Source organism: Apteryx mantelli, chromosome 5 (assembly GCF_036417845.1).
Source record: "Apteryx mantelli isolate bAptMan1 chromosome 5, bAptMan1.hap1, whole genome shotgun sequence".
Taxonomy (NCBI): domain Eukaryota; kingdom Metazoa; phylum Chordata; class Aves; order Apterygiformes; family Apterygidae; genus Apteryx; species Apteryx mantelli.
In genome coordinates this window covers 57,907,473-57,933,615 of record NC_089982.1, presented here as the reverse complement: position 1 = coordinate 57,933,615, position 26,143 = coordinate 57,907,473, and the positions used below count along the sequence as shown (strand labels likewise).

The 26,143-nt window shown below is 40.0% G+C and overlaps 1 protein-coding gene across 2 annotated transcripts in view; it reads left to right on the top strand.

Moving 5' to 3' along the window:
- The first annotated feature begins 8,875 nt into the window (after positions 1-8,875).
- CWH43 (cell wall biogenesis 43 C-terminal homolog) overlaps positions 8,876-26,143 on the top strand; it is a 30,106-nt gene continuing 12,838 nt past the window's right edge. For both annotated transcript variants that reach the window (XM_067297154.1, XM_067297155.1), the window contains exons 1-9: positions 8,876-8,918; positions 10,153-10,344; positions 14,172-14,292; positions 14,422-14,576; positions 16,522-16,723; positions 17,852-17,940; positions 19,823-20,077; positions 23,885-24,010; positions 26,024-26,103. In XM_067297154.1, the coding sequence (XP_067153255.1) occupies positions 8,876-8,918; positions 10,153-10,344; positions 14,172-14,292; positions 14,422-14,576; positions 16,522-16,723; positions 17,852-17,940; positions 19,823-20,077; positions 23,885-24,010; positions 26,024-26,103 (1,263 nt within the window). The remainder of the gene's footprint in view (positions 8,919-10,152; positions 10,345-14,171; positions 14,293-14,421; positions 14,577-16,521; positions 16,724-17,851; positions 17,941-19,822; positions 20,078-23,884; positions 24,011-26,023; positions 26,104-26,143) is intronic.

Here is a 26,143-nt window from a genome sequence, read left to right as displayed (position 1 = left end):
CCTTCTTTCTGCTAGGTACAAAGGTAAAAAACCAAAGTATCCAATTCTCATAGGCAGTTCAATATTTACCTAGGAATAGTAACACCCACGTTGAAAGGTTTTTACAGCAGATAGCCTCCAAATGACTTGATTATACATAGTTTAGAGCATAGTGTATCACTCATCAGCAATATAGAGTTGCATGGAGCCTAATTCAAACAGGAAAGTAAAGGGTAAAATAATATGCTGGAACATGATATAGCTCCCAGCCATAGAGAAATAAGAATAAACACGAGCAAGTCATCCAAAACCTTTCCCACTGTGACTATATTGCAGGTCAAAAATTTAGTGTCTTTAGTGTGCTGTCCAGAATCACTATAATGCTGCACTAGTTCTACCCTCATTCCCAGGATCAGAAGCTTTGATTCCACAGGACCTGAAATGCAAGCCTGTCATAAACCAAATCTGAGTTTCCAACAAACACAACGCAGTTACTAATGTGATTATAAAAGAATCCAAGAGGAACAGATTCCAAAGAGTTTTAGAATTGTAATCTTCCATGCATCAAAATCATGCTGCTTGGGAAAACAGGAAGGAATCTTACTTATTTCCAGAGCAATCCACATACCTGAACTGTGAATTTTACATAGAATTTTGTCACATGGTCTGGCACTTTATTTATCAACATACATGCTCCTCAGAGAGCACCTTCTCAGAATGTTGGCACAGAACAAGGCAGAAATCGCTGGAAGGACAGAGATAAATAGGAAACATACCCAACAATTTAATAACCTGAATGTTTTTTGGCATTCAGAATGTAACTGTATCAACTGTTTCCTGCACAAAACTTATTTTCTGGGACAGTTACACAGTGGTAACATTCAAGCAATGTCAGCTTCACACACACTGGACATTCAGAGTGCAATGCTTTTTTAAGTGATGGGGCAGATGCAACGTGACCTTCTCTCTCCTTGCTAAAAAGACTCACTTAAGCATTGGATTGATACAAATCTACCATAATGGTAACTTTTTGTTGCTCAGCTTTGCTGCATTCTCAGACATTCTCAAATAAAATGTCAGTGACCATTGTGTCTCTGAAAGCATTTAAGTTTGAAAATCCACAGTGTGTTGGGAAAGCCAACAGCTCTTCACTGTCTACCTCACTCTAACTTAAGAGCAATTCAATTTTCTGTCAGTTTCTTGTCACATAATACAAAAAAGGAGAAAAAGATGGAAAAAAACAAAACTTCAAAGAGGTTTATGTCAGTCAGACACTAAATCCTCATATTCTTACCTGTTCAAGAAGCCTACCTGTGCAGAGAGTTACATAAAAAGTGTCACTGGAAACTACTACTGACTGATAGAGCTTCTAACTGCCGCAGCAGTTAAGTGCTGCACCTCTTTTATAAGGATGAAAAAGCTGAGTCACTGGGGAAAATAAACAGTACAAAAGACTTTTTGAGGAGTATGAATTAGGTTATGACAATTTACAGCTTGCTGTTAATCTCCTGTATTGCCTTCAGGATACATTTCTCCAGAATTTTAAGTCATTTGGGTAGAGTCTCACTTCAACATAATGAAGAGTCATCCAAATATGTAGCCTTTTCAGCAGCTTCCTGGTACCCTTCGAACTTGGGATGAAAGCTCTACTGGCAAGAGCAAGGAAAAGGGACAGGGTTCAGGTCATCAAAATACTACTAAAATGAATTATTAGTACTTAGCACACATAGTGCCTCCTAACTGAGAAAGTTAAGAGTGTCGCAGTATTTTGGGGCATTGTGTTTTGGAAAGACAATCATCATCCCAGAAAAATAACTTTATTTGCATTGACCCATTGGAAAAACATGACTTTTTTGCATATTTCTACTGTATCACTATCACTGTCTGTTTTCTGGACTTAACTATGTAATTGTTAGTATAACAGTTAATTGTATGTACTCTTAGCTGGCTTGGGCCTGGGAACAATTCCCCCACTATGTAAATTATTTTATCTAACTGAAATACATATTTAACACACTGTTAAATCAATGTGGTCTGTAAGGATCAACTATGTGAACCACTAGTTTTTCTATTCTGCAAGAACTTTTCTGGATCATTTATTCATTTATAGAAGAAACAGACTCCTGAGAGATTTTGCATTTTTGATTCTTCTGACTGGTTGATAAAGAAGCAGCATGCAAGAAAATAGGCATGTTTTTTGTCTCAGGCTGTGGGAACTGCCATTTTTATATACTTTATTTTCAGTAAGAATCCTCCTTCCAAATAGTAACGGTGACCACATTCAAATTTCTAAGATTACTTGGGGAAGAAGGTGAAAGCAAAACCAGCATGTATTAACTGGTACACACAATTGACTGTGATCTATAGTAGAACTACCGAGCATTTGCCCAGGGCACGTGCCACTAATAAAATAATCATCATGACAACTAGCTTAGCACTGCAGGGAGGCTCTTCAGTGGCACAGCCTCCCTTGTGAAGGATATGGGAAGACTCACTATGATGTATCAAATGTACTTTCTGAATCGACACTTTATTGTAAAACAAGGCTCTTATTTTGAAGGAGAGGCAACAGACCAGCTGTGCCAAGTCTTCTCTGAAAAGCTCCCTACAAACAGCCGGGTGGAAATCATGAAGTGCACAAGCACCTGGTGTTTTCTCAGCGGTACCTCTGCAGCACCTGCTCAAATGCTTGCCGACAGTCACTTACCCAGGTCGCAGAGCGACCGGCTCCTACAGGCCGTTTGCGCTCGCTTTAAGGGCCCGGGGTTTGTCTGGAGAGGCGCGAGGGGGCGGCGCCGCCCGCCGCAGCTGCCCGCCGGCCGCCCCGGCTTCGCCGCCATCTCGTGGCCGCTGCGGGCGCCCCGGCGCGGAGAGGCGGGGGAGGAGCGCGCAGGCAAGCGGGGGTGGCGGGAGCGCCCTCAGCCTCCGGGGGGCTTTCAGGGTCTGCGTTGCAGCCGCCCCGTCGGAAATACCACGCACGGAAGTTAAAGGTAGTGTCGTGATGGCCCTCGCAATGTGTGCGGTCACGATGGACTAACGCAAGTTTTGCTCGCAAGGTCATCAGAGGAAACGCTTGCTTTTTCTGAAGTACTGAATAGGGGCAGGAGTGTCACAACAGGAGGAGGAGGCAAACACTTTCACATTTACCTCATGCAAAAATATAACTGATAAATAAGGATATAGATACACACATGAGCACAGGTTTGACCAAAATTCTTTTCAGCTGCTTCTGGGTTAATACTGGGGTGATTTATCTGGCACCTGATCCTTCCACGGAGCTGCTGTAATGCACTGAGGTGTGGCAGTGTACTGACCTCCTGGACAGAAAAAGGAGAGGATCTGGTGCTCTGCGAGTCTCCCCTGGAAGCACAGACCTCTGTTTGTACCAGAGGTGACAAGGTGAAGCTCTGCAGCTGGCTTCAGGGTTGTTTTCCTTCATTATATAAATATCTTATTATTAAACTGTAGCAGTTCCCACTACCTGACAAGCTGTTCCTGGAGAAAGAAAAAAAAACAGTGAACTTGCTAATAAGATTCCTTCTGAGTGCTTATGTTTCTCAAATGAAATTCAGAACATTATTTTAAAAGTGGTATTTCTTAATAAGAAGTGAACTGTCATGCAGCAATGTATGGTGCTGTGTGCTGTGTCCCTTCAGTTATTTCCAATGGGAGGAGAACTGCTAGGAAATTTACAACAGGACATTTTGCCTAACAAAAGTGCCAGGGAATTGAAAGAAAAATACTTGGTGGAAAAGTAATTAAATTTTGTTCTTTAAAAAGAATTGACACGTTCAATTTTTATTGTTTTAGAATAAAATATATTATCTACTTTGATTGTGGATACTATGATACTTAAATCAATACATTTTAATGTCAATATTAACAAGAAGTAAATAAAAAATGAGAAAGCCTTCATCAACACGTGCTTCCAGTGTTTGTCATTAAATAAATAGCTAGTGAGATCAGCGTTATACTCAACGTCTTTATTTCATAGTAACCATGACAAGTAGGTCACAGTTCATTTTTTGTAAGTCCAGAAAGGCTTTCAGCCTCCAGAAGTCTTGGCTCCATCCCCCAGAGTATTGTCTGGCTCCTGCCAGCCAAGCAAGACCATTAGGTTTTACTGTGGCAAAATGCCCTCTTCACACAGGGTTTGGCAAGGATGATGTCTTAAACCAGCTGTGTAAAAATAAAACAAATTTAAAATGTCTCTTAAAAGAGTATCTGTATCTTCTGTGATCTAAGATGTATCCTTGAAATCATAGGTAAAAATGATGTAATAGATACTGGCTGTGAGCTCTGGTTTAATGTGCACTTTAAATACATCAGTATTGAAGGGTCACTTCAATTTTTAAGGAGGGAGAGAAACATGAGGAGAAAAGAAAAACAAAACAAAACACACCACCATAAGCCTTATTGTGAAAAACAATACACAAGCAATTCTCATGTGGGGTAAGTCCCTAATAACCAAATATTTCTTAGCTGGTTAAGCTTAAACTGGTCAAAAAGAGTACTGGAATGACAGTCTCCTTTTGGGATTATGCATTCGGGGATAGTGGTTTCTTGGATTCTTGTGCCCTCCTGTACAAAAGTGCTTATTAGAAATCAGGTTAGATTTCTTTTTAATATGAACTTTGAAGGGAAAGTAGGTTATTACAACTGACTTAATACATTCCACAAACAGTCTTTAGCCTCAAGATTTACCTGAATGTACTTCAGAGCTATGAAAACAGAGAGAAGCTGATACATACTAACTGATGCTAGTTTACTAGATTAGTTGGTACTAATAAATGTTAGTGCTTCAAAATAATAAACACAAATCAAAAGAGAGATTCTTTCCCATTTTTCCCCTCCCAGCACAAGCCCAACCTTACACATCAAGGAAAAGAACGAGAGATATCAAAAATGAAACAACCGATAAGGGGCTGAATGCTCAGCTGTGGAATTTTCTATTGTCAGAGTAGAAGGAGGTTGAGGATATGAGACTTCACAAACTCGGGGAAGGTATATAGGATCTGTGGCTGCTTGTTCAAAGGGTCCAAAGAACCTTTTAGAAAACACTGCAGGGGTGCCAGGGTCCTGCGGTTCACCATATGCACCAATGGCAGAACCTTCCCAGTGTGTGTATTGAACGTTCCAGGTATGCACAAAGCACGTGAAAGTAGAGGAGCTAGTACAGAGTGTGATAAATACGGTTTGTTTATCCATTAGACAAACACAGAGAATGTTAATTGGTTAGAAAATCCTCGAGAAGCAAAGACCTGGAGTAATGCAAGCACACTGTGGTAAAAAAATGTATCAGTATGAAAATATATAGAGCATGGTAAACCATATCAGAATTACACTGTAGGGCATTGTTTTCATACTAATGGGAATAGGGGTTAAGGATGAATTAAAAGACATCAAATGTCACAGCAGGAAACAGTCAACACATTTCTGAGTACAATATTGGACTCTGTCCTCATTTCCAAGAAACCTTGTAATAATTTTCTATGTCCTGGTTTATTATCTGATTCTTGGATATGTTTATTTCTATTTTACATCTGCTCTGGTCTTAGTTCAGATGAGTGGCTGCTAATTATCAGGTTTAGGATTTTCACTTCTCAGCATGAAGGCGGCAGTGAAACTGCCACCAAGTTTTCTCTGCTTTTAGGCTGCAAGGCTATATGCATAATTTATTCTCTACAGTAAAGACCTGCAGCAATAGCTGATTTTAGTGGGGTTGTAGGTGCTCAGCCCCTGTAATAATCAGACTTACTTGTACCTCACATTTTTAATACATATTAAAGTGAATCAGGAGTTCTTGCACGGGGTACATTACTGGAATTCCTCTGGGGCAATGTTAGCATGTCATGTTCCACAGTATATTTTACTGAAAAGGGTCTTTAATGAGAGTCTCAGTATTTATTAGTCCTGCCTTTTATGGCTTATTTCCAAGAGGTGAAAATCAGCCTCACCTCAGCCTAGGTGTAACAAAATAACAGTATTTTGTAGCCAGCGTACTGTAACCTTGAGAAAACAACCAAATCTATTTAATGTTTATGAGTATATGTATATGCAGCAGTTTTGCATAATAGTGGTAAAGGTAATGATTAAGAAGTTTAACACTGTTGTGTAAACAGAATAGGTGCCTAATGACCTACAAGTCTTTGTGCTTCCATTGTGACTGTGACAGGTGCCTAACCAGTAAACATAAGCTCAACCACCCAAGCTTTTCCAGAGTCATGTTTTTAGAACTAATTTGTGTCTACGTTTATGCTGTTTTCCTCCATTTCTCTGGAATTTTCTTCTGCTTCGTAATTCTGCCCAATCAGGCACACCTCTACTGGGCAATACACAAGAGCAACTTCCCCCACTTTTTCAGTGACTGGAAGCTCTTACTGTAGCAGGCTATCTTGGTTTTGCTGGTTGAACATCACTGGATTTCTGTGTAGATGAAATGCTATTGCTTTATTTTTTATCAGCTATGCATTTGGCACTTCAAGAATAAAAAATTATAGTGAAAGACATTCCTACACATATATGTGTAATCAAGCCACTTGTAAGCATTAAGATCTTGTATATACACTAAGACATGTCTGTTTTAATTTGAAAGCACATCACACCCGAAAATGTCTTCTTATGCTCAGATGTGTGTCTGCTTGTCAATTCTATAGACAGAACTGGAATGTAACTTTGTGTTAGGTTTGAAGCCAAACCAAGTAGTTACTAAGAATCTCAGAGAGAGTACCCAGAATGAAGCGGCTAAATTTGTTAGGAATTGCATTATTTTCACTGAGTTTAGTGGAAGGCACGCAAACACGTTTCAGCTTAATGATTCCAGTCCTGTCTAGTTTTACAGGAACTTCACCTCTAAACCATGAAGCAAGATACTATGATTACAAAAAGTATTGCAAAATTGTATCAAATATTTTTCAGCTGGGTATGTCCTGTGAGCAAGACACTGTTGCTATTCTGCTACAAAGGCAGGCATGTTCTGGGAATCATAGTGCATCTTGTTTACTCAGGCCAAGGATCTGGTCTTACACATTTCATTTGTGTCAAGCCACAGCAAGATGAAATGGTGTCATCATTTGCATAATCCTAAACCTGCAGTACTTGGTGGCTCTTCTGGGATGGCTTTTCTTAACTGAAGAAAGATACATTTAGTAAGTGACCTAGAACTTGGAGAAAAGAAAGAAGAAAGTAAGTTACTACATTTATGAGTGTCATTCCTCCTCCCTTCCTATAGAGGATGTCTTTTCCATCAAAATACTTCAATTCTTTTGTGGAGGTTTGAAGTATCAGTATGTTTTCAAAGCACCAACCAAAATTCAATGGTTTTTGTAGTTAGCCAAGCCCCATTATACTGCAGGGTAGATTAATAGATCCTGATGTGTCAGATCGGATCACTTTACCATTATTGCTAATTTTTCCTAGATAAGCTTGAAGTAAAAAATAAGGTTAACTGGGATGACAAAGAATGGTGGCAAAACAAGCGTGGTGGAGTTGTATGGATTATGGTCACACAGCTAGCAAGGTCCATGTTTTGGCTGCAATGACTTGACATTAGCTTACTCCAATATCAGTACAGTCTTCATCAAAACATGCTCTCCATTTAATAACTGTTACTCACTCTTTCTGTTCCAGTCACATGTATCCAAAGTATAAGTTATCATACATCAGCACTGCACCGTACTTTCTGAGGCACCACACTATTTATCTGCACATATTGTAGGAAAACATAAGTGATAGACATGCATGGTGAGTGCTAGTCTGACTGGTTTAAATGGTGAACATTTCTTCTCTGTTTATAACAAAATGATACATTTCTGCTTATTGAAAAAAAAAAAGGTTCCATGAATTTTTTTTCTTAGAATTGTAGGCTCTCCCAGTGGGAGATTTAGCACTTGCAGATCACAGTCCACAGAGTTTGTCTTAAACAATTTGTTCTTTACTTGTAATAATCCACCACATACTGCTTATAAGAACATGGACTAAATGGTCTTTGCATATTGATTATGCTGTACTTGATTGTGCGACTACTGGGACAAACTGTTCCCAGTTTTTGTGGGCATAGTACTATGCTCACAAATAAGATTTCACCAGTATATTGCTAGTAATGGCTCATCATGTGTTGGGTGTTTTTAAATTACCTCTATGGATTTGGAGCTTTAAAGGCAAGGCAAAGAAATGTAAGGGTAATTTAGAATGGGATAGTAGTTTAACATAATGAAAAAATATAGCTGACAGTTTCATAAGGTACTGTATAAGGATTAATAAAACTTTAGAAAACAGCAACTTCCAACAGCAAAAGAACTTTTAGTCTATAGTTACAAATTTACTTTCCATGCCACAGACGAAATTAAAAAGCTCAGATTTTGTTTATGTAATCCTTTTGCCAGGAGTTGCCAGTAGTGATCATGGCTGGTCCACTACAGCTAAGGGTTTCTTCGAAAATTAACGAACAAAGTGGCTTGAGCCTCAACCCGGAAATCTTTTGCAGAGAGTATTGCTCATTAGAAGCCCTTAATCTGCTATAAAACAAAGCAGACTGAGTGCGAGGAGCCCAGCACTGATCTGGACCCCCCTGAAAAACGTAGTAACAGCTAATCAACCGCACCGTTACGCGACCAGCGAGTAGGACCCCTCCGCTTTTCCCCGGCGGCGATCTCCTTCGCTGCTGTTCCCTCACACCCCGGCGGAGCCCCGCGGTCACGCGGCAGCGCGGGGCGAGACCAGCGCCGCGGAGCCGCGCGAGGAGCCGCCAGGCGGCGCCCGCGCGCCGGCAGCCGCCGCGTGCCGGGCGGGCTGCGTGAGGCGGGCCGGGCGCGGTGCCGCCGCCCCGCCGGTCGCTGCGGCTCGGCGCCGGGGCCGGAGGGACGAGGCTCCTCCGAGGCTCGTCCCGCGGCGGGCCATGTTTCCCCTGTGGAGGGCCGCGCTCTCCGAGACGCTGCTGGGTAGGTGGCGGCGGCGCTGCCCGGCGCCGCGGGGGGCGCGGGGCTGCGACGGGGGCTGCGGGCGGCCGTTAACGGCACCTGCCGCTGCCGCGGGCGGGCGGGCGAGCGACTGCCGCCTCCCTTTCCTGAGCACGGGCTTCGTGTCCCCTGAAATCCGAGCGGAGGTTTCGCGCCGTGTAGAAACCTGCTCTGCAGAAATACCGCCGCGGGCGCTTGCTTCGCCTTGCCTTGGCGGGGCTGCGCGGCGCGGCGCGGAAGGTGGCTGCGTGCCGGTGCCGGCTCGGCCCTTCCGAGGGGGCCCGGCGCGGCGGGGGGCGCCCCGCGCCCCTGCGAGCGCCCGGGCGGCTCGGCTGTCCCCGCTTTGCACCGCTGCCTTAGCGCGCACGGGGAGATACAGCTGGCTCAAGGTGCTTCAAAATAAAATCTTCCATTGGCGAGGAATTAGAAACGGTTACTGGTTGGCATTCTTCTTAGTTTTTACTCCCCTACAGTGCTTTTTAAAATTTCTGTGTGCTGGAATGCCTCTTGACTGTTTGACGAGTCTAGGATTTATTGTGTGCTTTCGGTTAAATGTTTGCACTCGTGTTTGTAGAGCCAGTCCTTGAAGTGCTATGCTGTGTTGAACAAGGTGCAACGTTGAGGGTGGTCACCAGGCCTCTTACCATGGGGACTGTGAGCCTTGGGCTCAGCTGCCTGGTGCATCTCCTGCAGAACATGCAGGAAATCATAGCACAGCACACGCAAATAAGCTATCTTTGGGGAGTGGAGCACATCATGCTTACAGCCACGCAGACATCCCTTGCAGACCAAACAGATAAAGCCTTGGAGCAGGAACGTCCAACTTACTAGAACAATTCACCTAGCCACTGACCTGCCTCCAAGGAGCCCTGAGGTTGTGCTTGGATTACTTATTTAGGCAGCACTGTCCCCTCTGCACACTATCCCTTTCCGTGATTGAGTTTGCCTTCCCTGAAGATCAACGTAGGGACTACTTTCTGAGTGGGAGAAGAGCTGGCTTCTTCTCAGCATTCTAGTTCCTGTGAAAAATACATTTATTTAACTTGAAATGGTGAATATTTCTTCCCAGAAAATTAGTATTATTATCTGAATTTCTTTCAAATATATTTAATACTCTACATTTAGAAGTGTAAAGTTTTTTTTTTTTTAATTTTTTTAGGTAGTCTCCAGGAAACCATGTTGTAGAAAATATATGATTTTTTCTTTACTTTTTTAGGCTACATTTCTTGGTCTCTTTACCATGCGCTGCCACCGATGATCTATTACTTCCCCCTTCAGACACTGGCACTCACTGGTTTAGAAATTTTTGCTGTTGTATTCCTTTCACCAATATTCTTGACAATTGGTCCTTTTTGGAAGCTGGCTAACAACAAGTATATCCTAGTCCTTCTGCGACTGACTATGGTTGGTAAGTAAGCATTCACTATAGTGTGCTGTAAATTCCATCTTGATATCTGGGCATAAGAATAAACATTCCAAATTGCCTTAAAAATCAAATGATTCTGATAAGATATAGGGATAAAGGTTCTTTCCTCCATCACATATTCATGCTTGTCTTAAACTTTTAGATACAAACAGAGGAATATTCCTTGAATCCATTGTGTTGGTTTTTAGAATAGTACTGCATAATTAAAGGCAAATCTCACTTCAATTTTGTTTCTAGAAGCTTTTAAGTTAGTACAAGTCATGCCCAATAGGAAAAAAGAGTTTTCAATATTACATAGAAATCAGCAGAGCAAGTGTTTTTTTGTGTAGCAGTTCTTTCTCTCATGATGGCTAGGGACCAGATATTACAGAACAATCTGGGGCTATTATAAAAGTAATCTGCCTTGGGTAAAAGGTTCTTTTTAGTAGTTTTACTTTCTGAAGCACTGGGATACGTTTTTTGTTGTTGTTGTTGTTAAATATATTTATATGCCTGTAGCATATTGGTGGGGTGGTGTACGTGAGATGACTCTCATATTCTGTCAGTTCCACAGGAAGAAAGATTGATCTTAAATTCAAGATAAAACTTCCTTGCTACTCATTTTATGTGCTCCTCCCTAAATCAGGACTCCGGTTCTTGCTCACTCCTTTTCCTTCCACAAATGCCTGCTTAAATGTTCTCTACCTTCCAGCTGCATTTCATCTGGGCTTGCCTCTTGGGTCTTCAGCTAACTCGTACAGGTCTTAGCTCTTTTGATCTTCTGCAAGTTTGGTGGGAGGTTTGGCAGCTACAGCCTAGCTCAGAGGCAAGTTACTGCTAATAAGTTTACGGCACCTGAATGGACTCAGAAGATCAAAGGGTCTCTGTCCTGCATGAGGGAAAATGCTGCTGATCAGTGGTGACTTGCCTCTTTCTGAAATAATAATTCCTGGTTCCTCATTTATCAGTATAAGATGATAATCGGAGAATTGGTTTCCATATAATTTTCCTCTTTTATCAGTAGAAGACAGAATAGGATCATCTTATTTACTTTCTCTGCATGACTTTTTTTTTTTTTTTTTGAATTCTTATTCTTTATCTCCAAAAAGATGCCAGAACTGAACACAGCTTACTGGTATCATCTCTTTAGATGATAGTAGTTTTACCATGTTATCTTCTTTTTCTATTCTTTCTGTCTTATCCATCCTAATACTCTTTTTTTTTTTTCTTTTTTTGGTAAACTTTTCAGTGAGCAGTTTTCCATTGAGTTTTCTGCAGCAGGGCCCGGGGCATTGATTTCTACAATCTCTGTTAATTTAGAGGCTAGTAATGAGTTTGAGCATTTCAAATTGCACCCTGAATTCTTCCATGGCAAATTTTGTGTTGCTGTGATTTATGGAATATCATTTAAGATTTATTTATTTATAGTCCTTCAGATCATTTTGCTGGGCTTACTAGTACTCTTTGCCTGAAGAGACAGGGAACTTGCTTAGATCTGTGTAATGCTTGTTCTGCTTAAATAAAGAGCAGTGACAGGCCTGTAGTGCTGCATAAAGCTTGTTTGTTTATGCCTGTTTTCTTGCGTGCATCACAAGCTCCTGAGGAGATTAACTACTCCCCCCCCCAGTGTCTCCCGTAGGCATCTGGGCTGTATTAACAGAGGTGATAATAGAAGGACTCCAGCTGCATAGATGGAGAAACTGGGGATATTTAAGTTGTTGCCATCCTCAGCCAGTGCTCACCCGAGGCATGCTGTATGCAGATATGATGTCCCCTTTGTTCCTGCCTAGGGCATCTCTGACGCCCGCAGCAACCATGTCCCCCTGCGCTGTCTCCTGGATGCTCCCAATATTGTCTGCCCCTTGGCCAGCCTACACCTTATTCTCTCCCAGCACTACTGTTCTTCATTCCATTCCCCTTACTGTTACTCTGTGATGAACATCAATATTTGGGGAAGATGTAAGAGCATCTTCCTAACCCCCTTTGTCTCCAGCAAAGAATTTAGCAGCCAGTGGTAACTGTCGGTCTTTACTTGCCTCCCTACTGCTGGTCCTTAAACAACTTTAAGTTGTCCAGATGCCCTTACACAGGCAGTGCTGGGCTGTAGGTCTTTCCATATTTATCATTTTACTTACTTCTCATCATTTTGTCCTGTCATTTAAATTCTTCCTGTCCTGTCTTACTGTGCTTCTTGTCCTCTTTTTCTTCAACCATTTCTACTTTCTCTTCTTCATACATGGACACTTCTTGCTTCCTCCTCTTTTTGATCTTTCTCCCTTTTCATAAAGGTCATGGCCTTCCTCTGGGGCTTTTTGAACAATATCAGGCAGAAAAATCTACCCTGCACATACCCCGCCCCATTCCACTGTAAATGTTCAGTCTTTAATTTCACAGTCAAAAGAACGGGAAATTCTTCATGTTTGACTAAAGGCAGAATGCTTAGGGAGTTGGGGATTCTTGTTTTGTATAGAAAAGGCTCATCCCTTATCCATAATTCTCTTTCACTTTCTTTTTTTTTTTCTCCCCTTTTTGCATTTTAGGAAGCTTTATTTTCTCTGAAGCTTTTGTTTTGATTTCTGTATCCTTCCGTGTCGCTCAACTTCGGGTGTTGTTTAAAAAAAACAGTCCCCTATGATCGTGTCCATTTGTATCTATGTCTCCAGACAACACACAGAGAATATTTGCGTGTTTGGATAGATATATTTACATTTTGGGTGTGCTACCTCAGCTGAAGGTGTGTCTGCAGTGTAAGTAGGCAAACCCACGCTAGCTTTAATCTGGCTAGTGCAAGTGCTGAAAGATTTGATGAGGCAGAGTTGGGCATTTCAGCACAATTTAGCAACTGAAATCTGTGTACATTGTACAACCTGTGGTAAAGTCCATGTAAGTACGTCTTTGCTACAGTTAGTGACCTAAACCACTATTGATTTCTTTCTGCCATCTTTGCTGTAGGCAGAATGAGCAAATAGACAATTGGAGGATTCCTAGCATGTATTGCCAGAGATCGTGAGTCAGCAGCTCCATTTCTATCCTTCCTTGCTTAAAGACTCTTCAGTTTTGACTCATGTTCACTTAGGAAACGTCTGGCAGCAAAAGATGTTGCATCTCCTGCTGCTTCCATCCTGGGTCCGAAGTTGCCACTCCAGCTGTGAAGTTATGAGAATATGTGTCACTTAATTGGAAACATAGTCATGTATTTGGAAACTTGGCAGCTGAGTTTAAACTGCTGGTAAAGGTGGGTTCACTGTGTCTTGGGAGATGACAGCTGCACATGCACAGTCTCTTCCAGTGGCTGGAGGAGTTAGTCTTTGGTAGCGAAATAAAACAGGCTGCTATTGACCACTCTCAGATACTGGATACTAGGCCAGAGAAAGCCTTCTCACCCAGTAAGGCCAATTGCCTGTTAAACTTTGTGCAATATATGCTGACTGTTTCTTCCCAGAAAGGATAAACCTCAAGTTTTATGGCTTTTGAGTTATACAAATCCACTATTCAGAGGTATGAGTATGCTTAGATATTTTATCCATATATCTAATTATGGAATCAATTACCATTAATATCTAAACTAAGTCAATAACTGCAGTGTTGGATAATCTCTTTATGTTATTTTTTTTTTCCTGAAAATGATAACTACTATAATGTGAGTGACATATACACATTTTCAATCCAGGCCTACACGTCTTTGGTTTGTTTAAAAATATGTAGTATCATATGTTTTCAGATGAATGTGTAGCCATTCATCTTGCAGAAAAGATTGAACTAATGCACAGGAAATCCTTATTACCTGATCTCTATGGCCCATTAAGCAAACTGTGTGTGTTTGTTTGTAGGAAGCTTAGCATCATATCAGGCACCAAGTGCTTCAACTAGACTATTCATCTTGGCTGCAGGAGTTTCTTCCTCATTGCTGGTTCAAACAGTAACATGGTGGTCAGGAAACAGTTTGCAAAGGTATTTTTTTTTTACATTGATGGGATTGTAAATGACTTCTCTTTATCTTATAAAGATTTTTTTTAGTAAGAAAGATTTCTTTTTTTTTTTTCCTCGAATGCATCACTACTTGAAAACTAATTCTTACAGGTTCATCAGGATATGGGGCTTCATTCTAGGCAAGATAATGCTACTTGTTCTTCGAATCTGGTATACGTCACTAAACCCAGTTTGGAGCTCACAAGCTGCCAATACTGTTGTACTGACATTTGGTTTTATAGCAGCAGTGGAGCAAATTTCTTCAGGTAAGCGTATTGCACTGAAGAAGGTTCAGCTTAGTTATGAAAACAGCCGAAGGCATACCTATGTATGTGTCACTGTTTTTGTTGTTGTTTGTTTTGTTGTTGTTTGTTTTTTTAAGTACAGTTTGCTTTTAGATGTACCTGATGCATGAGCCCAGCTGCAGACCTTACAAACCATAGCATACTACCATCTGCCTATCAAATGGCAGAATCAATGCTGCAATTCACAGAAGCTGTAATAAGTTGGTGTTGGGACTGCCAACTAATTTCAGTGTTGATAACGCAGCGGTTAGACAAACAAAAGAATAACCTAGACCTGTAAAACCAGAATGGGTTATCCTCTCCCCAGCATGAAACATCTGTGGTATCTCTGTTATTTTCTTAACTCTGCCTGCTCTTTCAGTTTTTTTGCCAGTGTGTGTCCTTTGTCAGAGGAGGGGAGATAGGACAAAGCTGAGGAACAGCTGATATGAGAAAATAGGAAGAATTGGAGGAGGGGACAAGATGTCTTGTTGAAAATTTACCTGAATTCTTGGTGTCTCTGCACAGTGACACAACAGTGAGGGCTGGTAATCACGTTTAAGAACCATGAAGGTAGTGTTGCCAAGGAAAACAGCCATGCTGGGATGGATAATTAAGGCAGATCATGTTAAATCCTCAGAAGTGCCTTCTCAGTATAACCTGAATTAATTAATTGAAAGATAAGACCTTATATGCGTGTAAGTGGGTATAAATTGGCATTATGTATTGTGTGTAGACTTGCGTGTTGCATGACATAAAATAAGCCAGAGCTTTCATTGCAAATTAGGAAGGGAATGTACTGCAGCTATAGTGTGATTGGGAAATGCAGGCTTCTCTAAATGAATGCTGATGACAAGACACCACAGTATCATCCAAAGGATATGTATAATATAGAAACTATTTTCAGGAGTGCTTGGCAGTTGTTAAAAACTTTGTTGTGACTTCTTTTTGTATCCATATCCTCTGAAATCTGAGTCACAGAAAACATTTAAAACTATCGTGTGATTTTTCTAGCACCCCAAAAAACTTGGAGTCTGATGTATTAAGCTCTAGACAGTGCATTTTGGCCTGGAAGCTGAGAATGTGCCACTGATATCAGTGGTATGTCTCTAAACACATCTGGGAATCTGATCACTTATAAATAAAAGTTGTGGTGTCTAATTTTGGATGCCTGGCTTTAAAACATTGTCTTCAGTACTTTTATTTTCCAGTAATATTTAATGCTTCAAGAAACATTTTCCAACAATAATAGCTTTTTTCTCATTAGGAATATAAAATTGTTGTTTGTATAGTAAAAAGTATGGTCTATTTCTTTGCTTTAGAGTACTAAAATTGTAGACAAAATATCTGTCCTATGTTTAGTTATCTTTAACAACACAAACTTATACTAATGTAAATATCATGAGTATTCTTTCTGCTTTTAAAATACTTCTTCTTAGTTGACAGAACAGCATGATCTATACAACTAAAGGCACTGCTTTCTCCTCAGACAAGAGAGGACCTAAAGTGCATGGAAAAAAGAGAAGAGAGGGAAGGGAGTTTATTTCTGGCTTCTTCTGAAGTGTCAGGTTTTGCTCTTATCAGAGTTTAGAGTTTCAGAGAACAGAATCCTCTAAATAAATGCTAATAACTTTTCTGCTGACTTTAAAAGGTAATTTAATGATTTAAATTCCAATAGTATGAATAATCATATGGGTGGGTTGCCATTTTTGCACATTAGGTGAGAAGCTTTTTCAGACAGACCTAGTAATCTGTTGTTAGAGATTTTTTTTTTTTTTCCCTCTTATCATGAAAGATCAGTTAGCTTTTGTGTCTGAGCCAGTAACTTATTCTGAAAATGTTGTGATCTTGGCTATGTCTTTTTCTTAATAATTCTTTCTAATAGGATTTGATGCTTTGCTCAACTGTATTCCTATTCTTATTCTAGGTGGAAACAGGAAGAAACAAGAAGCAAATAAGACTGGTAATGCAGTTAGAGGGACTGTTTCCCAGCCTAACTGGTTTTTGTCAGGAATTGCTTTTGGCAGCCTCATGTTCCTCACTGTGTGGATATTTGGGGAGGTCTCACTAGTTTCTAGATGGGCAGTGAGTGGACATCCACATACAGGCCCAGATCCTAATCCATATGGGTAAGTGTGGTTTGAGTTTTTATTATTTGAACAAAATAGTAATCAAAGGCCAATGCCACATTCGGTGGCATAAATTAAAACTCAACCAGATCAAAACATTCAACTTCACTTATTTCTTCCAGGAGGAGAGGGCAAATATGTCATATTACTTAATGCAATACTGGAAGGGGCTCATTTAACAGATGGGAATAGTATAAGAACCTGTATAGAATAAAGTGGGTGCAAGGTACTTCATACATAGAGCATGCGAATTGGGTCCTAGAAGTATTCACTCAATCCTTCTCATTCATTCTTGTTGTCAGATATCTCTGAGCATTGCTTCTGTACCAATAAATCTTAAAAAAATCATTCTGAATTAGAAAATCTTAATTTCAGCAAGAATAAAATCTACATTGCTGCATTGCAAAACATTTTTTTAAATTAAGACTGAGGTTCTAGGATTTATGAATGAAATGAATGCATCTATAATATGCAGTAAATGAATCTAGCAGTTGACTTCAGTGGGAAGGTGGTGGGAAATTGGATCATTTTCAAAATACATGTAGACACAAGAAATAAATGGTGTGCAATATTAAATGTCATGCTTCTGTAGGAGTTTTGGTTAGGGAGAATTTAGTCTTAATGCTGTGCATTGCTCATCCAAGTTCCAAAATCTAGAAGGAAACTGGATTTGTTACCCTGATAGTCAACTTGGGGTAGCTGCAAGTGAGGTAGTTAACAATTTGGGGTTAGCACACACAAGACCTCTCCAAGTTTGCCAGCTATGCTATGTGCTGTGGGATCCCCTTCTTGAAGTGAAGAAAATATTTCTGTTCAGGGTAGATTCCTTCCTCTGACTTTATCTGAGTTCTTTTTTTCTTTTGTACCAATATTTCCATGAAGTACTTCTGCTTGCTGAACGTAGTTCACTTATACGCTATGATAAACTGCTGTTATTTTCAAATGGACATTTTTGATTTCACTACGAAGGGGAGAAAAAGCAGTGCAGTGTGAGATAAAGGTACATTGTGCTCAAGTGAGAGCTGCCTAAAACAATAGGATTATAAAATATTACCAAGCATCCTTGCTTGTATGTCTAAAAGTTCTTTTGTGAATACCAGATTTCTTTTTTCTTATTTTTTGTATTAGAGGTATAGTTCTGTTGGGACTGGCTCATGGATTGATGCTTTCATTTTGGAGTTGGTCTTCTGTCACCAGTTTTGCCTGGTTTCTTATAGGTAGGTGCAAATCATGAGCAGAATTTTTGTTTCTGTTCCCTTCTCCCTTTATTTATGCCCTTGGAGTCTATTCCACCATGCCAATAGTCAATTGCTAATCAACGCTTCTTTTTCTCTGTGTCTGACTGTAGTATATGCATGTCTGACCAGCTGACTAAGGCTTATAGGCCAGATCTCCAGGCTAATGCAGAGAGCGTTGCTCTCTTGAGAGCAATTGAGACCTGTTGAGGTTCTGTTCCCATGAGTAGCATCTCGGTTCTCACCTGCTGCATTGTGTAAGGCTATGTCTAGGGTTATGGGGTTGAGGTCACACTAAGTTCTGGATCCTGCAGGAGGCACAATAACTTGTAATTTAATGAGCAATTCACTTTGGGCAAGCTTACCTCTTGCCTCCTTGGTTGCCAAGATCTCTGGGCAGTAAAATAGTGTGAACATCAAAGCAGCTCTGCTGGGGCAGTGTATTTTTGAATACAGTGGGTTTAGGGTGGTGGGTAAAGGGATGGTGGATCTGCTGGAGCTGGACATCCATTTTTGGTGGCGGGGAGGGATACAGCTGTGCTGTGGAAGCTGCAGAGCAAGTTGGAAGAGAAGGGACTTGTTCTGCTCTTGAGCTGTGCAGAGGTAATTTTTCCATACCTTCTCAGCATGGCTGGATGCAGCTCAGTCTAATTTGTAGGCCCATCTGAGTTAAACTTACTGATGTAAATACTGTCAAAAAAATCTGCTTCTTTTTTGGCCTTAACTGATTGTTTGTAGATTTTAATTTCAAGAAGACAAGGCAATACTTCCTGCAAAGTTTAAAAATAAATCAGGACCTCAAAATATGGAGACCTAAGAAAATATTAGTTATGTTTTGCTTTTTTTCTAACTTTCTTTTGGAACATTTAGGAGCCAACACTTTCAAGTCATTCTCCACAACCTTGAAGACTAGAAACTTAATGCAGACTAAGTTTCCCCCAGAATTACTCGTCTTCAGGAGTGAAAGTAAAATATCATATATCAGGAAGATTGCAATAAAGCCACAAGAACTGGCAATGCTTAAACAAGCAGTTGTCTTAATAATTTATCTTGTGGTGTAGGTGTCAGTTTTAAGAAATGTGTGTGCTAATTGTAATGTGAATATGAGCATTTGATTTCTGACAAACACACATTGCTAATTTAAAACAAGTACAGAATGATTCTTTAACTTTATCAAGCATTGTATATGCTCAGAACCTAGAAGCATAAGAGTAAAATATTAAAAATGTTTCTACATACTTGCTATCATAACATGAAAGTTATTGTAGATAAAATATTTACTGAAGTGCTACAAAGTTTTAAAATGAAATCCTTTTGTTATAAATGTTTTTTGTGGTTATTAGTGTTCTGCTTGGGGCAAAATCCCTTGCAGTCAAAGAGAGTGTGGCAAATTAAAGATCTTGAAGTTGGTAAAAGACGAATAGTTATCTTTCTGTCCATCATATGGTTATCTAAAGGGGAGGGGAGGTCAGGGAAAGGAATATTTTCTCTTCACACTAACCCATTTGATTCTTTGCCTATTCTATCAGAGCAGGTTCATAACAGGCAAAAATACGTGTTGTGCTGGGACAGCCTTGTGTAACTAAAACTGTTTGGATTTTGCTTCTGGTGATGTTTCTTTGCAGTCTTTTTGCTGTACTGTCTGCAACTGAATAAACAATCTTTAAGAGAATGAGATGTTGAGAAAAGTGAGAGGCTTTCTTTGGCTACAGGGAAAAAACATCCTTACAGTGCAGCAGTTCTCATGACTGCAAAGCACACTTACATTTTCCAAACTCTCTTTTTTTCCGGAGAGACTGAATAACAAGAAGGCAGATAATATAGCTGACTGTAACTCACTCCATTCTTTTCTATCCCTTCACAGGTATAACATCTTCGGCTGGTCTCCTTTATTTACAGACCTGGAGTGCCGCTATTGCAGGCAACGTTCTTGCTGTCTTTACTATGAGTGTGTGGCCTCAACTGGCTGGACAGTTTATTAGCTGTCCGCATCCTGGGAAAGCCATGACTACAGCCATGTTTGCCTATGTTCTTGAATTATTCTTCTGTGTATGGTGTACTGCTTATAAATTTGTACCTGGAGGAATTTATGCTAGAGAAAGTTCCCACCTTCTTTTAGGTACATTTATGACTATGAACAAATATGCTTGCTTTAGCCTCAGCCAGATGTTTAAAATGTATCTAGTGTACAGCTAGTCTTTCTAAATGCTCAACTCCTGTTTGATTTGCTATGGTAAGAGTTTCTATGAGAAAATTAGAGACATGAAAAAAAAAAATTGTTTCTCCACTGTTAAAATATTTTAAAATATAGGCAGAAAATGGAATTCAACTGAGGGAAAATGACAAAGAAAGGAAAAAAACTCTGATGGCCCAGTACACAACTGAGGAAGAGGTGTGTTAATCAGTCACACTAAAAATATTGCTGCTTGGTAATCCAGGGTGTGACTGCAGCTGTAAACTGGCTGCCTCAGGTAGCAGCATGGTACCTCAGATAACAGTGTGGTTGCTGGAAACTCAGGGTTTTATGAAGACTGAAAAGCCTTACTGGAACAGTAACATAATTCAGCACATTATTTAGCCCTGCTCTGAAGAGCAGAGTGCAGCCTCCTGCCTGTTCTAGCCAGTCTGCTTCTGAGACCTGAACTTGCATTTCCATGTGACACTGCCTTGTGCTTTGTGGCCACACCAGCATGTTTGGTGGTATGTTGATAAGCCTGCAGTGTCAGAAACATGCAGACAAACAGGAGAGGGATGAGAGAAGAACAGAAGGTGTCAGGTATTTACCACGGAGGAAGAATTGAGATGAGCAAATAGGAAGATTTTAGTAAAATGACTCCTTGGTGAAGGTGGAGGGGTGGAAATGAAACCCTTTTTGGTTTTGTCTCCAAGATTGTGTTTTTAATAGGTGTTAACATGTTTCAATAGCATATTTCACTAATTGTGTTTAAAGATTGCTAAACATTGTCTTGAACTAGTGTATGACGTTTTTAAAATATGTAATGAATAATGAATACTGTGCTTGACTTGTTGCTATGATGCTTTCAAGATTTCAGATATGCTTTGCAACCACTTTCTGTCAGTCCAGTTTCTTAGTCTCCATATACAGTGTTTCAAATATTACAATAGTCACATTCAGGGTTTCAGTTTATGTTTTGAGGAGGGTTCCATTAGTTTTATTGCAGTTTTCTTTTTTTCTGAGAGCGCTCTGAGAGGTCTGTAGAAATGTTTTTTTCAGTTCATTTAATTTTATTTTTAAAAGTTATATGAAGAAAGCATGTGGTAGAGAAGTGTAACATGCTTTCTTGAGTAATGCTTTGACAGAAAAAAAATTGTTATGTAAAATCCCTCTCTGTCACTTCCTTTGAAATACATACTTGTGATTGATTAACCTGGCATGATCATTGGGTAGTAATGCAGAGATGGCCCTAATTTTCTTTTATGTGGCAAAACAAATTATGTGAACTGAATCCATCTCAGCTGATGGCACTATGCTAATTTATTCCATCTGAGAATCCAGTTTCTGGGTCTTTGATGCCACCTCATTGCTTATAAAAGCTTTTCATATACCATGAGACTGTGTATTTGTTACTGTGCTTTCTCCCTTAGAGCTTGGCTTTTTTGCAAACTTCTTGTTGTTTTCTGGTTTGTTTCAGGTGCAAGTACTATTTCTTGCTTTTTCCTCCTGTCCAATATCCTGCCTTTCTCTTGCTGCAGCTTGGGTAGGGAACTGCACCAGGAAAAATGATAATGAAAGTAAGATCATTATATTCAAAACTTATGTGCTGCTTCATAGGGATGTAACATAATGCTCAGGGGTCAGATACCTGCTCTTCCATTGGCTTTAATGGCTTTGAATCAGTCTCCTTTTGAGAAAGGTTTTTTTTGTGTGTTCCCTCTTCTTCATTGGTCTAGACCCAGCTTCCTGGTTTGCAGACCTTCACTACAACTAATGTAATGGGAAAGGACAATAAGAAAATGATGAATAATGGTTATTTTATCTTCAGTAACAACTCTGCAATAAAACGTGCCTTATAGTTAATTAACTACAACACAGAGATATTAAGGACATATACGTTCTCCAGTGGAGCTTTTATTCACATTCTTTATGCTCACACATTTTCTTTGCAGGTAATTGGATCCTTTAAGTCATAAGAGATGGGCTAAGTGCTTGTAATGTTAGTCTGAACTACTTGTTGAAAGGCAAAGGTACCATCACAGTGCATTACAACAGTTAGTGCACTGAGGCTGCTTAATAGCTTTTAAAATGTGTCTGTAGGTGTGCTTATTTGTCTGTTCTTCAAAAGCAGAGCTGCTTTTATTGGCTGTGGAGAAAAAGAATACAATACGCTGCAGTGCTAAACTGGCCTCCAAATTTGGCTGCTGCAGACTGCTTACACTGTTTTAGAACATACTGTTGAGCAACTGCTCTTGTGGTTCCCAGCTAAAAACATATTTCTTGTACCTTGGTGACAGAGCAGTGCATTTGCAAAGATAATAGACATCTAGAATCAACAATGTATTTTTTTAACAAGGTATTATTTTAAGGTTCAGTAGTATGTAGGTGTAACTTAATTGCTCTTGTCCAGATGAATTCAATAAGCTTTGAAAGCACTGGACTGATCTGAGAGTTGTACCTGTCAGTAGGGACTGGAAGCACTTAGCATAATTTATCCACTGTGTGCTAGACTGTATGATCTAAGACCATGATTCTGAAGTGCTATTAGCTCAGTCTTTGCTTGACAGTGACGGCTAAACGTGCCCTGGGTTCTGTGGAAGTTGATGTCAGGATGCACAAAGGTGGAGGGTCTGCTGAAAGATTCCCTACTTTCCCCCAGGTCAAAGGATTTTATTAAAATCTTTCTTCTGTTTGTTTTTATTGTTCCCCCAATCAGCACATGAATGGAGGAAGACAAAACATGGCTTTAAAGCAATATTTCAGTAATAGAATAAACTTGATAAAATACTTTGTAGTGGGACCCTATAGGTTCAGTACAGTTAAAACACCTCTGCATTTCTATAGTGAATAATGAGACACGTTCTGAGGACTGCTCAGTTGGCACCCAATGCAGTCTGGTGCTGGGGACCACAAAATTGTCTGTCTGGTGATACCATGATCTGCTGGCTCTGGGGTCGAAAGGAAGGAGCAACAGCTCTAAGTTAGGTCTGTATCAGTAGTCTCCCCTTGTGCTGAGCCTGAAAGACACAAAGGTGGGCTGTATATCAGAGCTCACTGTAGTCCAGGGTAGAGTTCATGATGTCAAGGGGTTTTTGGCTACATGCTTTTACTAGCTTTGTTTGCTCTTCAGTCATCAGATGGTACAAAACAGGCTTAATAGGGCTGTACCATGTGTGCGCGCACATGCGCGTGCTCTCTCTCTCTCTCTCTCTCATGCATGGTCTCTCTCTCTATAGTCCTATATGTTGGTTCACCCTTCTGCTTCAGGTGTGTTAAGTCTTAGAAGCAGCTTATTGAAGAAAAAAAATATAATTCATTTCTTCATTATTTTTGTGTGAAACAGGTGTTCAGTGGAGTTTTAAATACTCTTTTAGCTTTAAATTCTTATTGTAATACTCCTGTTTTGAAATATTTGTCACTGGTGGAATATTTAGTGTCACTAGCTCATTTTTTGCAAGCAATGCTTATGTCAACAAGTGGAACAATGTAAATAAAAATATTGTATTATTGTTGAAGTGCTGCAGGCATAAGTGTATACTGTGACAATGATAGGTAGGATCTTCTCTATCCATAAATCTTATATCTCTCCTGCATTACTACATTTGGTATGGCATTTATATGTTTGTGGTTTGGCTACACTGTCTTGCTGTTGGAGCCCATAAATACTACATTTGAAAATTCCCAGCTATTGTGTTTCAGTGTTTAATATGTTAAACTCTATGAAAAAACTAATGACTTATATTTTTACAGGGTTTCTCATGTTATGTGTTGGGGTGGACATTCTAACAGGATCCAAGAAAGATCTTAACTCTATCTTTGAAGTGAAAAGCAACCAAAAGCCACTATTCAAAAAGAGTAAAAAATGTATTAAACTGCGTAAGTATAATTGTACTTCCTTTCTTACATGACTAGCAAAATTGTCTGATGAAAAAGAATACACAGTGCAGTGTTTTGCTCAGATGTTTTAGAAGGGGTTTTTTTTTTGGTAATAGTTTTAGAGCCAGACTTGCAATTGGTATAAATTTCCCTAGTTCCAGTGTAATGATGACATGTAGTATGCTGATTTTGAGCATTTCAGTATGAGTCCTTTTATAGGGTTGTGTCAGCTGGCTGGCCATGGAATGGGACTCTGCTGGCCTAGGGGTGGCTGGATATTGCAAGTCCCCTCCTGTGGGAGGAGGCAGTCCTGCAAAGCCTATTGTGGCTGACACCACTGCACAATCCTGTCTCCCTGCTGCATGTTCAGACCAGACCCATCCTCATGAAATCGTTGTCATCTCCTGCATGTGAACTATACCTAGGGATCCCAAATCACCAGATGATAAGTATGAGGCCTGACTTTTTCTTAGATTCTGAAAAGTAACTAAAATGGTTGAATTCTTTTACTGCTTTTTGGTTTTTAAATCTCTGTGATCCATTCAAACGATATTTTCAAGTATTTCTCTGTGATTATTTCATCTTGAAATGTTTTCATTGTTAGCTTAATTTTTCTAAGGAAACATGCAGCATGTCTGCTTTGTCAATATGGTAAAGTTTGGTAAAAGACAAAAAGAATGCTAGTGGTTAGGGCATGTTAACCCTACAAAGATCAAGATCCTGGAGGTTCAAGTTTCTGTACCTGTTTTTTCTGTGTGACTTTGGATCAAGTTACATATCTCTTGCATGCCTCATTTTACCTCATTTGGAAAGTGGAAACAATAGTGCTTCCCCACTTCTCAGGGCTGTCTCTGAGGGCTTTATGAAGACCTTTCCTTTATATACATGGGGGCCAGAAGAACATCAAAGAACCTGTTTGTGTGTGAGAGGCAATGTGAGCACCGGTGCAAGTGGTTTTAACATCACTACTCAAAAAAAACCTTCACAAAAGCGAGTAAATAGTTCAAAATATTGTCTGTCACCTTCAAAGCACAGCCCCTACTCGACTCATTTTGTGACATTACAAGTGACACCTGTGCTCACTTCCTCATTGTGCCCAGACTCTTTTGTTTCTCAGCTTTCCCTTCAAGCACCTTTGCAGATTAGAGTGTGGAGTTGCTTAGTGTTTACTAGTGTAGAAAACATGGCCTTTCTAGTGTGTCTTTCATCCGTAGTAGAATTGACGTAAACTTTTACGTACGGTTGTTCCAGAAGAATTCTGTAAAACTAAGTACGTGCCTTTTTAAAGATCTGATGAAAGAATAAGCTGGAGTTAGCTGAAGTCATTGTGGATTCTATATGCCACTGTATACATGAAATAACCACAGAGGGATTTGATCATGAAATTATAATGTGTCAAACCCTGAGAGCCTTTAGCTGTCCACTGCTGTTATTTGGAAGGCCCCAGAAGCAATGGGAAAGCCCCGAATTTGTATTCTGTGAGGCCGCGATACCTTTGCAAGAATCTGCCAATGTGTACACTTAGCAAAGGACTGCCCTGGAGATCTGGCAGAGGTTATATCTCTTTGTAATCTAGAGGCTTGTAAAGTAAACTAGATTTTCTTCCACACATTGTATTAGTAAAATAAAAATTGCATACATGTGTATCTGGAACACAGAGAATAAAAACACTGGAAAAGTTTACATGATGCTATTACTCCTGTCCTATGATGAATTCTTCAGTAGGTATCATTTTTACACAGGCATTCCAAGGAGGTTTGGTATGTTCAGTCTGCTCAGCCTGTTCTGTTTTGGAGAACATAAGTGTATCTGCATGCATACAGGTTTCCTTAAGTACACTACTTTGGAATGGTGTTATCACTGGCATATGTGGGAATTTAAATGTGTGCAGCCAGCATTCTCCACTTTATGAATAGCACACCTTGGAATGACAATATACCCAATTCTTTTTTACAATAATAAGATTATTTCCTCCTGCTTTAAAAACAACTTTTCTGTGTTCTCTGTTTCAAGTGTTGTGGCTGTTTGTTGGTGTTGGTTTACTAGGATTGGGTCTACGTTATAAAACTTACAAGAAGAAGCTGGGGCAAGGGGTGAGTACTGTGTTAATGGAACTGGTAACTTCACTGTGAA